Source organism: Kockovaella imperatae (assembly GCF_002102565.1).
Source record: "Kockovaella imperatae strain NRRL Y-17943 chromosome Unknown BD324scaffold_3, whole genome shotgun sequence".
Taxonomy (NCBI): domain Eukaryota; kingdom Fungi; phylum Basidiomycota; class Tremellomycetes; order Tremellales; family Cuniculitremaceae; genus Kockovaella; species Kockovaella imperatae.
In genome coordinates, this window is record NW_019028943.1 from 1,219,188 (window position 1) to 1,230,981 (window position 11,794).

At 51.3% G+C, this 11,794-nt stretch overlaps 6 protein-coding genes across 6 annotated transcripts; 3 read left to right on the forward strand and 3 right to left on the reverse strand.

Annotated features, from left to right (window-relative positions):
- The first annotated feature begins 131 nt into the window (after window positions 1–131).
- BD324DRAFT_619263 (putative nuclear mRNA splicing, via spliceosome-related protein) lies at window positions 132–1,674 on the forward strand. Its single transcript, XM_022015153.1, has 7 exons — window positions 132–233; window positions 282–446; window positions 495–649; window positions 700–736; window positions 784–1,177; window positions 1,228–1,327; window positions 1,381–1,674. Exons 1-7 carry the CDS (start codon window positions 175–177, stop codon window positions 1,419–1,421), a joined length of 951 nt encoding a protein of 316 aa, XP_021873189.1. The 5' UTR covers window positions 132–174; the 3' UTR covers window positions 1,422–1,674.
- BD324DRAFT_325540 (hypothetical protein) lies at window positions 1,537–2,616 on the forward strand. The gene is made up of 2 exons (XM_022012487.1): window positions 1,537–1,808; window positions 1,866–2,616. Exons 1-2 carry the CDS (start codon window positions 1,707–1,709, stop codon window positions 2,574–2,576), a joined length of 813 nt encoding a protein of 270 aa, XP_021873190.1. The 5' UTR covers window positions 1,537–1,706; the 3' UTR covers window positions 2,577–2,616.
- Window positions 2,617–2,676: 60 nt separating this feature from the next.
- BD324DRAFT_325543 (XRN 5'-3' exonuclease N-terminus-domain-containing protein) lies at window positions 2,677–7,041 on the reverse strand. The gene is made up of 11 exons (XM_022012488.1): window positions 6,876–7,041; window positions 6,647–6,815; window positions 6,449–6,598; window positions 6,217–6,399; window positions 5,812–6,165; window positions 5,380–5,769; window positions 4,379–5,330; window positions 4,119–4,322; window positions 3,767–4,070; window positions 3,109–3,727; window positions 2,677–3,061 (listed from the first exon to the last, which is right to left on the reverse strand). Exons 1-11 carry the CDS (start codon window positions 6,876–6,878, stop codon window positions 2,778–2,780), a joined length of 3,612 nt encoding a protein of 1,203 aa, XP_021873191.1. The 5' UTR covers window positions 6,879–7,041; the 3' UTR covers window positions 2,677–2,777.
- A 340-nt stretch (window positions 7,042–7,381) lies between these two features.
- BD324DRAFT_619269 (hypothetical protein) lies at window positions 7,382–8,824 on the forward strand. The gene is made up of 7 exons (XM_022015154.1): window positions 7,382–7,613; window positions 7,661–7,671; window positions 7,725–7,867; window positions 7,925–8,064; window positions 8,111–8,254; window positions 8,305–8,348; window positions 8,395–8,824. The coding sequence occupies exons 1-7, from the start codon at window positions 7,485–7,487 to the stop codon at window positions 8,756–8,758; spliced, it is 975 nt and encodes a 324-aa protein (XP_021873192.1). The 5' UTR covers window positions 7,382–7,484; the 3' UTR covers window positions 8,759–8,824.
- BD324DRAFT_619270 (snare-complex protein syntaxin-18 N-terminus-domain-containing protein) lies at window positions 8,823–10,215 on the reverse strand. Its single transcript, XM_022015155.1, has 3 exons — window positions 9,978–10,215; window positions 9,641–9,896; window positions 8,823–9,564 (listed from the first exon to the last, which is right to left on the reverse strand). The coding sequence occupies exons 1-3, from the start codon at window positions 10,149–10,151 to the stop codon at window positions 8,849–8,851; spliced, it is 1,146 nt and encodes a 381-aa protein (XP_021873193.1). The 5' UTR covers window positions 10,152–10,215; the 3' UTR covers window positions 8,823–8,848.
- Window positions 10,216–10,332: 117 nt separating this feature from the next.
- Window positions 10,333–11,783, reverse strand: BD324DRAFT_619272 (hypothetical protein). Its single transcript, XM_022015156.1, has 4 exons — window positions 11,555–11,783; window positions 11,317–11,469; window positions 11,104–11,261; window positions 10,333–11,056 (listed from the first exon to the last, which is right to left on the reverse strand). Exons 1-4 carry the CDS (start codon window positions 11,698–11,700, stop codon window positions 10,437–10,439), a joined length of 1,077 nt encoding a protein of 358 aa, XP_021873194.1. The 5' UTR covers window positions 11,701–11,783; the 3' UTR covers window positions 10,333–10,436.
- Window positions 11,784–11,794: the final 11 nt, after the last annotated feature.

Below are 11,794 nucleotides of genomic sequence, written 5' to 3' on the forward strand. Positions count from 1 at the left end.
TCATTCAACCTGAAACACACTATTTCCCCCGTGCCGCGTCACAAATCCTTATCACTGCACCCGATGACAATGCCACATCATCACTCCGAAGAACGGACAATTGATGGCGAGGAGGATCACCTTGTCGAGCTGCAACTTTACAATAACTGACATCGCGAGTGTGAAGCCAGCAGTATGGCTCCCTCCAGAGGCACCACAGAGAATTTGGAATATCCGACTAAGCAGATACAGCTGTACGTCTTCGCTGCTAGTTGTCCTCCCATCGCTGACGTCGCCTCAAGACTAGACGCCCATACTGGCCCAGTCAATGTGGTCAAATACAATAACGGAGCAAAGTACTGTCTATCAGGATCAAGAGACAGGAGTATAAGATTGTGGAACCCTTCCGCAGGGAAAGAGATCAAATGCTATCAGGGACACGCTCAAGAGGTCCTAGCTCTAGACATGTAGGTGTTCTATGCGGCCAAGTCATAGGCGATTGACGTAAATTCTAGAGCACACGACAATGCGAAATTCGCTTCTTGCGGAGGGGACAAGATGGTCTTCGTCTGGGACGTAGCCGCTGGGACAATTATCCGCCGACTGCAAGGTCATTTCGGTAAGATCAATGCTGTAGCGTTCAACCAGGATTCTCAAGTCCTGGCGAGCGGTGAGTGAGACACTAATCTTCCAACGATTATCACTGAATCTCAATGACAGGCGGCTTCGATGCAAAAGTCATGCTCTGGGACATGAGGTGATTGAAAATCGCTAATAAGGGAAGCCTTGGCTGACCTGAAACAGAGCCGTATCACGCGATCCTATTCAGACGCTCAAGGAAGCGACTTCATCCATTACATCCTTAACTATCCCAGCCAAGATCCCTGAGATCATCACTGGCTCTCTTGATGGCTGTATTCGATCTTACGATCTTCGCATGGGTAAAATGACCGACGATGTCGTGGGAGCACCAGTGTCCAGCGTCACTCCATCTCCTACGTCGCCAAAAGATACTTTACTTGTATCCTCCATGGATGGCAAGCTGAGGATCTTTGATCGTGCCAATGGTGCCGTCCTCCAGACATTCTCCGGACACAAAGTCGGCGATATGAGGAGCAAAGCTGCATGGGGATATGGTGAAGGGCTCGTCATGACAGGAGACGAGGAGGGAAGACTTTGGGCATATAGCGTCTTGGATGTGAGTGATAACAAGCTGCGTCGAGCAAAATGACAGCTAATCGTGCTCAGGCTAAACCGATCGAGTCCTCGCCCAAGCCAATTCATAAAAGAGGGATCACCTGGATAGAGAGTAAGCCGAATGGTAAGGAGATGATAACCGCGGGTAACGGTATGTCTCACGGACCGTCCTTACGAACACTGAATTGACGTATTACGTCTCAGACGGCATGATCAAAGTTTGGGCAAAGCCAGACACTGCCTAATTTGGCCGCAATATCTGAGGGGGCATCCAAGGCGACGATCATGAACTCGTCGCCGTCGATCTGCAAGCGGCTCGCAGCTAGCCTTCAAGCTCATTAGACGCATGTTTGGGTGTTCATTGCGAACGTACGGACAGGATTTGAGCCTGATGAGGCCACGTGCCCGCGGTGCGGGTACCGCGGAAGACCCGCCGCCGCATACAACGGCCATAGCCGATGAATTGAGATCCGATTCATCCGGCAATACTACCAGACGATGTATGAATCATCTTGCATCGCATTTCAGACATGGTCCCAGCTATAGATAGGACAGAGCAGGGTGCAGAGACTGTGACGGAGGTTGTGAGAAATGAACAGAGACCTATACGTGTCCTGGTCACTGGATTCGGAGTAAAGCATCATCTCCACTCAAACTGTGATCACCCGCTAACATACGGTGCACCCTAGCCATGGGCTTCCAATACTGTCAATCCCTCCAACAGCGTTGCGTCAAAGCTGCCTTCGCATCTACCCGGGACGTCAGGTCGTCCACCCATCGAAGTGATCGTCAAGTCTCCCATCCCGGTCTCGTATCACAAGATCCACGAGTCGATCCCCAAGTTGTTGGAAGATGTTCAAGCAGACTATGTCCTGCATATGGGATTACATGGTGGTCGACCGACATTTGATCTAGAGCTTAGCGCTCCACGGACAGGCTTCGTTCATCCTGATGTCGACACGAAATGCTGGACCCTAGAAGAAGGTGATAAAGTCGTCCCCGGTCAATCAGTCTTGCCTTATCAGCTGGACAAGAACGCCAAAGATGATGACGGTTCCAACGTTGGAGCAGAGCCCAGTGAAGATGGAGAACAAAGCTGGCCTGATCGACTGGAGACACAATTGAAGCGCGATAAGGTTGTGGAAATCTGGCAGGAGCGATGCAAAGAGGTGCCGAATTCCCAAGTGACGGGTAACGATGGGGTCGGTACTTTCTGCTGTGGATTCATATACTACACCTCCCTCGCATGGTACAAAAAGCAAAACGTCAAGGGGGAGGGTCAAAAAACAGGACCAGTTCTGTTCTTACATATGCCAAATCTACAAGAGGAACACGAAGTGGAGATGGGCAAACAAGTCGTGATCCGACTGATAGAGGCCATCGTCGAGGCGTCAACCTGAGTACCACCATTCAAGCCGATCGACCCTCGTCCATCTTTACACCTTTATATGTATGATGCAAATGCCTAGAGTACACAATGCTACAAGAACATGTCGGATACAATCTGATTGGTCAAATAATCTCCATGACAGTTTGAGGATGATCGCCAAAATTTGATGGATGCTCCAAGAATGAAAGGCGAAAACTTATAAGAGCTCAGCTCAATATCGTCTTGAAGGGGGAGGCGGCGGTGGCGCTCGGGAGTGAGCATAGGGGTTGTGACCTCCGCCTTGTCCACCATAGGATCCACCACCCCCGTTAGGAGGTCCACGACTAGGCGCAGCACCGCCATACCCTCCATAACCGTTCTGTGGTGGGTATCCTCCATTGCCTCCATATGTGCCATATGATCCACCATATGATGGGGCAGGAGCGCCGCCATATGGATGTGCAGGAGCAGGCGGAGGCGCGTAGGGATTGCGCGAGGGCGGGGGAGGGGCATAACCTAGTATCATTCAGCACGGTACGGACTCGTCAATGCGTTCCACTTACCGCCATAAGCCGATTGAGGGGGTGGTCCACGATAATCTCTATCTCTGCCGTGACTGGGGTACCCCTGTCCGGCAGCATACGGTGCGCTGGATCCATAACCGTAACCGCCATATCCTCCACCTCCGCCATATCCACCGCCGTACCCGGGTCCGCCAGTAGCGGGGGCAGGCGGGGCATGATATGGTGCGCCTGAACCTGAAGGATATCTCTGACCATCTCTGGGACCGCCAGCACCACCATAGCCGTCTCTTCGTGGACCGCCGTGATTCGCATGAGACATTCCGGGTCCACCATTGGAGTAACCGCCTCGTCCACCGCCTCGGTTGCCTCCTGGTCCACCTCGTCGGTCAGGTCCTGGTCCACCTCTTCTAGTCCAATCTCGGTCGCTCTCGGTGAGCACAGCTGCTTGAGGGCGATATCCTCTTAGGATGACCGAGCGATGCTTATGTTTCTGTCGAGGAAAGTAGTATCGGACGGCCAACGAGTTGTTGGTGGTCAAATCTGGGCACTCCGATATGGACGGCAATGGTGAGTCCAAGGCAGAGTTCGGAACGACGAGTGGATCAGCGAGCACCTGACCATTTGTCCCTTGAGACAGGCGAGAATCGATAGGCATTGGCTTTGATGGTCAGATACATTAGAGGAGGCCGTAACTCACCGACGATCCAGCTTTGAGAGTATAAAGCTTGCAAAAAGCATCGAAAAGCGCATGACCATCCGAGATGAACATGCGCGCCTCCCCCCATCTATTCCGACGTTGTTCGTCTGGTGTGAGTTGATCGACCTTTGAAGCCAGTGCCGCTAACAATCTCGTTTGATCGATGAAGGGAAGCAGGGCAACACCTTGCCAGGCCATCTTCTTGCCATTCATGTCGATATCGAAATCATCAGGGTAGAAATCGATAATGGGCGAATCTTCGTCCGTCATTAGGGGCTGGAGAGGCTCAGGTAGATGAATTCGACTGGGTTCGTCAGCAGCCAACCTCACTTTAGATTCAGATAAGACTCACCTGGCGGCGGGGAAGACACCCAAGAGCTGCGCGAAGGGAGTGAAGGGCGCTGCAGTCTCGAATGTGATATTGAGGGCTCCAACATTTTGGAAATCTTGAGCAAAAGGCGCGTAATGATAAGGATAGAACCAATCCCAGGCTGGAACACCTTGGTAATAGTATTCCAGAACCCAGCAGAGACCTTCCATGTATGCACGGGTGATCCTACAGGTACATCAGCATGAATGCTCATATGAAGTGAAAAACAGGGCTCGACTTACTCTGACACAAAGGCAGTGTCTGACAAGGACACGCCAAATTTTTTCTCATAATACCTCTCCCTGTATCCTGGCTCCCACAGCCTCACATCGTCCTCGTAACCTTCGACGGTGCCATCAGGATTTACCTTGAGCTTCTTCTTCGATACGACCTGGTTGGATTCCTCGTCTGGAGGGGCTTCAATGTCGCTGCCTTCTTCAGCGCCATCTGCTGCATCATCCTCAACCTCCTCCGCTTTACGCTTGCGGCCGGCCCCGGTACGCTCCACAGACTGCTCCTCGTCTCCTTCCGTCCGCTCATCTGTTGGCGGGACAACGTTTTGAGGCTCGTCTCCTGGTAGATCGATGATCGCCTCGCCTTCTTCTCCATTCGCCTCCACGGCGGGCGGCAAAATTGTCTGATCGACTCCGTCGTCCTCGGCCTGCTCTTCCAAAGCCTCTTCAGCATCCCCGAGCGTCATCTCTTCTTTCTCATCGTCTTCTGTCTTTTCCACTGTGACAGGCTGATCACCTGCTGCGCCGTCTGGGTTTGTCTCTTCCTCATCGCTGTCCAAATCGCCTGCTAATTCCGCTTTGAGCCTCTCAGCGGCCGACATATTGGCTATGCGAACAGCTTTACGACTCTGTATAGCCTCTTGATTGGATCCCTGCATCGCTGAGATAGCATCTGGGCCCGCTCGAAGCGCAGCAGCTTCACGCTGATCCGCAGTCATTCGTTTCGAGCCATTGGCCGCTTCCGTCGGCACGGTATCAAAGCCTGTTCGGGTAGGAAGGGAAGGGTGGAGCGGTCCGCCTCGAGCCGTAGCGGAAGGTGTCACCTGAACGTATTCTGTGCCATTCAATTGCATCGATCCTGGTTCAGAATGACCATTGGCCTTGGCCTCCTGAGCCATATCTTGCCGACGGTGATCCTCGATTCTGCGTCGTTTCTCACGCTCGCCTTGCCGATCTTCGTCTTTGGGGCAAGTCAGAGAAAGTTCGTCATATTGCTCAGCTGAACTTGCCTTCCTTCCTGCGCTGAAAAATCTCATCCTCATTTTTCGCCACTCCTTCCAAGATAACCTGAGCCCTCGCCATGTTGACCTTCCCGTGATTGGTCAAATACCCTCCCATTCTCGGCAACTCGGCTTTCCAAATCTTCAGTAAAGCATCGATCGCACCCTCTCGAATCTCCAACGACGGTAAATGGGGCAGGAAATCATTGCCCACGAAGAAGATCATGAAGATCCAATCGTCTATGGAGAGCTCCAGATCGAAGGGGAAAGGGACACCTGGCACGTTTAACTCAATGGCGAGGTATTCGCGCAAGACAGAGATGTCTAGGAAGATAAACGGTTTAGGGTCGACAGGCTTAGCCTTTTCCACGATGTTCGGATCTTTTAACAATTTTTCGCCTAAGCAGGGTCAGGAAATGGCTGGTGCATGCCTTTACTCACTCTTGCAGTTCGCGGCCAGATGTCCTGGCTGACCGCAGTTCTTGCATGTCTGAGGGCCTTTCGACCCTTGAAAGAAAACGTCTTCTCTCAAAACCCTGAAATGTGGTTCGTGTGTCGCGAGTGATAGCATGATGAGATCGGCGTCCAATCCGTACATGACGTGTGATGTATTCGGATCCCAATCAGAATAGGACCGCTGCCTCCTGATCCAATCGACAATCTTGTGCTCTCCTTCTCCAGGGACGGAAGAATCGGAAATGATTACTTTGAGATCTTTCCATCCTGGATCGTTGGTCAATTTGTACGATATCCAGTATTTTAGGGAATTTGACAACAAGTCCATGAATGGTGTTCCTGTGAATGATGTGAGCCACGCTATGGAGAGAGAGTGAGCTTGAAACGGACCTGGTGTGATGGCATTCGTATCCCATCCCTTTTGATTCCTCGTTTCCTCGGAGACTGGATGTCCCATCGCTTCGAACATCTTGATCGCCTCTCGCCTCTCCTCTTCCTTGTCAGCAGCTTCCTGTGCCGCTCTGAATCGTCTAGACCGCTGCTGGTTCATTTTAGCTCGAGGCGCAACTCCATCTGTACCAGCTATAAGTCCCAAACCTGCCAGTTGAAAACGGTCACCCACCAATAGCCATCATCAAGACCTTTCTCGGTCTAGCCATATTGACGACTCGCTCAGTATATTTGAAGATTTCCACCATCATCTCTTCTTCAGTCTCCGGAGCAGGCTTGCCTTCAGGGTGCGTACATGGATGTACGATACCATTCATATCGACTGAGCCATTCGTCAGCTTGGGCTACTGGATGGAGAGCTGTGACATACGATACAGGTTATCCACTTCGAATCCGTTGGGATTGGCGCTCTCGTAGCGTATTGGCACTTCGACAACCTCTCCGTCGCCATCTCTAACTTTGGCAGGCGTATCCTCCACAACTTGGGATACGATCTTGGGGTATTTCCTGGACAACCATCGGAAGAGTGCGGGAACTCCCTATCAGAAGAGAGTTCGATTAGTTACGGATCAGAATGAACTCGATCTGACAAGACTCACCATGTTGTCGTTCTAGGAAGAGATCTCGAGATCCAATAAGACCGGACTAGCTATCGCTTCACTGTCCCAATCAATCAATCAATCAATCAATCTTTTTGGTATCTCTCAAGCTCTTAGCAACTGCTCCTCGCACCACGGAGCGGCCTGATGGTATACAGTGGAATTGGTTCTACTGGATGGCACAGACTGGTGATAAGGTAGAGGTGGAGGTGCCACGTCATGTTGTCTCTCGGATCCGAGTGGCGAAAGCTGAGTTTGTTCTTGTATGGTAGCTAACAGCAGCTCAAGCCATCATCGATGCATGCAACTGGTTGAGGTGCGGGTTAGACATACGCTATAGCCTGGTGCTGCCCCGCTTCGTGCCTCTTTCAATATCCTCAAGACTCCACCCACCCATGTCGTGTCCCGGGTCCCATCCTCGCAGCTGCAATTCTCTATCTTCGGCGAGCTCCGGCTCGGCTGAAACTGGGAGGCGCGATGACATGCAGGACGTACCACTGGACTGCTCTTTCTTGTACCCTGCTTTCATCGTCTGGGGAGTCAAAGTAGAAAGAGGGTATCACCTTAGTTCGACACAAGTCAACAGTCTCGTGCTCCCTGTAGGTATCAATGAGAGGTCTACAATCAGATTCGAACGGTGAAATGTCACGCATGTCTCCGGCAACGGTTTGGAAACAGGTGACGGGCGCTGGTCGGAACGTGGTACATCGTTACAATAGGCTTAGCGTCAAAGGCAAGGTGAGATCATATCTGCTGTGCTAGTGAGCCTGAGCTGACTTTATCAGACCGCATTGGTGTGAGTGCAAATTCATATACACAGAGAGTGATCGGCTGAACGCCGATCGACAGGTCTGTCTCATTGATCAATGTCGGTCTTCTGATCGCCGTCATTATCATCACTCCTACACGTATAGGTAACTGGTTCAACCATCTCGCTGAGAGCCTAAGAGCTATGGGCGTCGGAGGCATGTTCATCTGTGCTCTATTTGTCGGTATGTCTATCGTCCTCCAAAGTTGTTTGATTTTGGCGGACTGATCACCTCCTACAGTCATCGCGTCTCATCCCCCCCTATTTGGCTTCATGGGTTCAATGACGCTAATAGGGTTCACATATGGAGTCTGGCCCGGGTTCCTAGTGGCTTCTTTAGCTGCTCTATCAGGCGCAGCCATCGCGTTCATCTCTGTTAGAGTAGGTCGCTCTCAAGAGGGACTGTTCTTCAAGTTGACAATCTCAGACTTTCTTCCTCGGTTGGATACGAAAACGGTCAAATGACAAATGGGAAGCATTCGGTCATGTCATGCGGAATAAAGGCTTGCCATTGGTCGTCATGATACGTTATTGTCCTCTCCCTTGGGCCATGGGCAATGGTTTATTTGCAGTGAGCTCTCCTTCCTCCCGCTGGAACCCAAGAAATTGACTTACATCCAGTCGATTGAGAGCGTCAAGCTGTGGCAGTACATGATTGCGAATCTGTGAGCTATCTCAGAGATTACATTCTGCTCAGCTGACATTGACAAGCGCCATTTTGCCCAAACTCCTCATTCCTGTCTTCATTGGCTCCCGCCTTACTTCTTTGACCCACGATCGACCATCTCATGATCCTCTTCAATTCTGGCTTAACATTGGATCCATCCTCCTCTCATGTTCCATCTCCATTTTGACGGGCATTTGGATATATCGGTTGACTCTGGAACAGATGCGGAAACTCAACGACGGGGGGGACGAGGGAGAGCTGGCGGCTGATGCGCTAGAGCGTGGCGCCTTACTTGGCGATTACACCGATGACGAAGAGGCTGCTGATGAGCCTCTGACTCTGGGCCATTCTATGCGTCCGAGCGACAGCATGCTGAGAAGGACATCAAGTTCTAGCGATAGTAGATGAGCCCCGGGTTTCCAATAGACAAAGACAGTCATCATTATGAGTCCGCGGATGTAACAGTAGATGCGCGATCACGGCTGCATGCCATTGAGCTCATGCGTACCAATCTAGGAACAACAAGGCCATGCTCGCACCGAAGAGGAATACTAGCAAGAACAATCTACCCTCTTGATTTCTTTGTCTAGCCTTTTTCAGCTGCTCGTTGGCTTTTCCTACATCGCCTACACTTCCAACAGCTTCGTCATAGAGCCTATCTGTGATCTCTGTCTGGGTCATCAAGTGCTTGACAAGCTCAGTCTGAAGTGCAGAGATCTCCAAGAGGGATTTCTCGGCTGACAAAACTGAATCGAGTTGAGACTGCATGTGCTCCAAGAGGGTGTTATTTTCGTTGGAGAATAGCTGAAGTTGTTCTGGCGTCAATTGAGATTCTATGGGCGGTTCGTCATCCGGTATGACGCCTTTCAGAACGTCTGGTAGAGCGGGACCGTTGGAGAGGGAGGACGACGAAGGCACAGATGTCGGAGCGAAGAGTGAGAATTTGGACTTGGCTTCTATCGCTGCTGCTTCTTTCGCAGCTTGTCCACCCAAAGTCCTAGTCCGTTCTTCCCTTCGTTTCGACCTCTCTTCTTGCAAATCAGTCAATCCTGCGCTGAGTTTGGCAAGGAGATCGTTCAGCGTCCATATAATGTTGGCGCGATGAGCCGTAACCAGATTCTGGATGATGGCAGAATCCCCGTCGGCAGGTGCCAAAGATGGAAGGAGAGTATAAAGCGAGGAAACGGGTTTGGGCAGGATGGCTTTTTGTCGTGCTGTTGAAAGGCAATCAGCGAGAATCATCCTCAAGCTGCATCTCGACATGACATGCCGTCAAACAAGCCGACTGACCCTTCTCCATATCTTCCAGCGCGACCACTCTATCCTTGCATCTTCGGAGAATCATCCTACCCCGAAGATCAATCTCGTCTCTCTCTCTGTCCGTCAAATGTTTGCTATCTCTCCATTTGTCCAGACTGTTAAGCTCTGATGATTCAGATACGTCCTGTCGCGAAGCGCGATTCAGACGACTTGGTGCAGAGGAAATAGAGAGGTATGGCTTTCGAATCGTTTTGAGTAAGGTGGACAAGGACCCAAGGTGTGTGTGCTAACGAGTTGCGGCGATGAGCATATATTATACTAGGGCATAGGGGAAGAGGATTGCTTGAGATCCCTTGCACCTACTCACTATCCGGTATGCCTCCTTCAGGAACTCTTCATCCTCTTCCACCTGTTTACCCTTGCCCTTTCTATTTGGACTCTTGCTTCTGAATGGCGACTTGGACCTCTTGCTTGGGGGATAACTTGTTTTACGTTCTGCTACCAAGTCCTTGAAGGACTGTGTTAGGTCTACAGACACCATTCGATGTGAGAGTCAAAGAGATCCGATGCTAAAGTCAATGTGGACCCATCAGGTCAATCTCACTGGATGTTGATGACGATTTTGACTTGGTCCCGAGTTCCGGATGGTAAATGCCTCGTGGCGAGAATGTCTCAATGAATACAAAGGTCTGGTGTATCTCTATTCCACAAACTCAAAATGTGGGCATCTGCGATGAGCTCGTACATGATGATCACGTCTACAAATGTGCAACAAAGAATGGAAAGTAAGAAAACAGCCGACAGAATACCCCTATTATCGTCCTTATCACGCGCCAGCGGCCGCACCATCCCCTCTATTCCGACGTCCTCGGCCTGTCGAGCCTTGGATCCTGGCCCAGTCACTGTCAATCTCCAACTGACTAGCACTCTCCATCCTCTTCAACTCTGCCAAACTTTTTCCAAGCACCCATTGGCCCGTTGCGGCTGCGCCTGCTCCTCTGCTTCCTCGGGCTGGTGCAGGAGCCTGTTGACCACTGGCGATGGCCAAAGCAGTCAAAGTACCCGGAGCGGCTGGTGTCTCTTTGGAGTCGCCATTCGCGGCGTCCGGCATCTTCCCCCTCGGTCCACGTTTACCAGCATTGGTGAAGGCCATGGGACCCGATGGAGGAGGATTCACAGCGAGGGAAGAAGCGTTAGAAGAGATTATATCGTCCACTGAAATTTGAGCGAGAGCAGGAGCCAAGAGGGTGTGAAGGAGAAGATCGTCTCGCTGAATCCCATTCGGTGTCGGTGCGCTAGAGCTGCCGTTGAGGTTGATGAGATTAGTAGGCGCAGACGTTCCGCCTAGAGCCGGAGTGGATGCGCGTGAATAGGGTGAGAGAAGACGATTTCGGAACGGCATACGTCGAGAAGGGCGAGGGCGGATCTGAGCCTCGAGCAAAGTTTCTGCAGAATACTGTCAGTATCGGGACCTTAGCATGTATGGTTCCTACCAGATACCACATCTCCGCCTTCTTTCTCCTCCCTCAACTTCCGCCGACGTTCCTCGATAGCCTGTAATAGTCTTTGCCTGACTTGATCCCTCGCATCCCAATACTGCCGTTCAATGGTCTCCCGTTCAGATTCATACATCCGCTTGGCCTGCCCAGCTCTGGCGACGGGTGGGTCAGTCTTGCACAAGCGCGCCACAGGTTGGAGTGACTGACTTGTACTGGTAATCTACCTCTGCAGACTCTAATAGTGCATCTCTCTCAACTGTGCGTGGGTATAATCGAAGGTAGTATTGGGATGAAGTCGGCGGTTGACTGTTCACTGCCCGGTTTTCATTGTGGTAGTCTTTATACAGGGTCGCGAATTTCCTGCCAAGCGAGAATGTCAGCTCAGCAAATGCTCACACCAGCAGCATGCCATGAAGAGTCGCCCGTTCTCCAAACATGCACTCACTCATCTCTGTTCCTCCAGCTCTCATCATGCAACATTTCAATCTTGTTGATGGTCTCTCTTCTCTTTCGGTCTCGTTTAGACTCTGCATATTGTGGTGGAATAATCGTGGGACCGGGTCCAGTCCCCGGAGGTAGATATTTCGCCATGATGCTCAAGCACTGGTCTAGATGTCGTCCGCAAGACTGAGTACTGGCTCAATGCTGGAGGTGAAAGTGACACTCAGAGAGGGAAGATCGTCCA

Excerpts from the sequence above, each read along its gene's own strand:
- BD324DRAFT_619263 (XM_022015153.1), top strand. The coding sequence starts at position 175 with ATGGCTCCCTCCAGAGGCACCACAGAGAATTTGGAATATCCGACTAAG. Across the intron at positions 737-783 it reads GTCATGCTCTGGGACATGAG|AGCCGTATCACGCGATCCTA; the intron begins GTGATTGAAAAT and ends GACCTGAAACAG. Across the intron at positions 1,178-1,227 it reads GGGCATATAGCGTCTTGGAT|GCTAAACCGATCGAGTCCTC; the intron begins GTGAGTGATAAC and ends AATCGTGCTCAG.
- BD324DRAFT_325540 (XM_022012487.1), top strand. The coding sequence starts at position 1,707 with ATGGTCCCAGCTATAGATAGGACAGAGCAGGGTGCAGAGACTGTGACG. Across the intron at positions 1,809-1,865 it reads TCCTGGTCACTGGATTCGGA|CCATGGGCTTCCAATACTGT; the intron begins GTAAAGCATCAT and ends GGTGCACCCTAG.
- BD324DRAFT_325543 (XM_022012488.1), bottom strand. Across the intron at positions 3,728-3,766 it reads CTCTCAAAGCTGGATCGTCG|CCAATGCCTATCGATTCTCG; the intron begins GTGAGTTACGGC and ends TGACCATCAAAG. Across the intron at positions 3,062-3,108 it reads CCCTCAATCGGCTTATGGCG|GTTATGCCCCTCCCCCGCCC; the intron begins GTAAGTGGAACG and ends GAATGATACTAG.
- BD324DRAFT_619269 (XM_022015154.1), top strand. The coding sequence starts at position 7,485 with ATGAGAGGTCTACAATCAGATTCGAACGGTGAAATGTCACGCATGTCT. Across the intron at positions 8,255-8,304 it reads TGGGCAATGGTTTATTTGCA|TCGATTGAGAGCGTCAAGCT; the intron begins GTGAGCTCTCCT and ends ACTTACATCCAG. Across the intron at positions 8,349-8,394 it reads CAGTACATGATTGCGAATCT|CGCCATTTTGCCCAAACTCC; the intron begins GTGAGCTATCTC and ends GACATTGACAAG.
- BD324DRAFT_619270 (XM_022015155.1), bottom strand. The coding sequence starts at position 10,151 with ATGGTGTCTGTAGACCTAACACAGTCCTTCAAGGACTTGGTAGCAGAA. Across the intron at positions 9,897-9,977 it reads TGAAGGAGGCATACCGGATA|CACACACACCTTGGGTCCTT; the intron begins GTGAGTAGGTGC and ends GCAACTCGTTAG. Across the intron at positions 9,565-9,640 it reads GCTGGAAGATATGGAGAAGG|CACGACAAAAAGCCATCCTG; the intron begins GTCAGTCGGCTT and ends GCCTTTCAACAG.
- BD324DRAFT_619272 (XM_022015156.1), bottom strand. The coding sequence starts at position 11,700 with ATGGCGAAATATCTACCTCCGGGGACTGGACCCGGTCCCACGATTATT. Across the intron at positions 11,470-11,554 it reads AGCTGGAGGAACAGAGATGA|GAAATTCGCGACCCTGTATA; the intron begins GTGAGTGCATGT and ends CTCGCTTGGCAG. Across the intron at positions 11,057-11,103 it reads AGGCGGAGATGTGGTATCTG|AAACTTTGCTCGAGGCTCAG; the intron begins GTAGGAACCATA and ends AGTATTCTGCAG.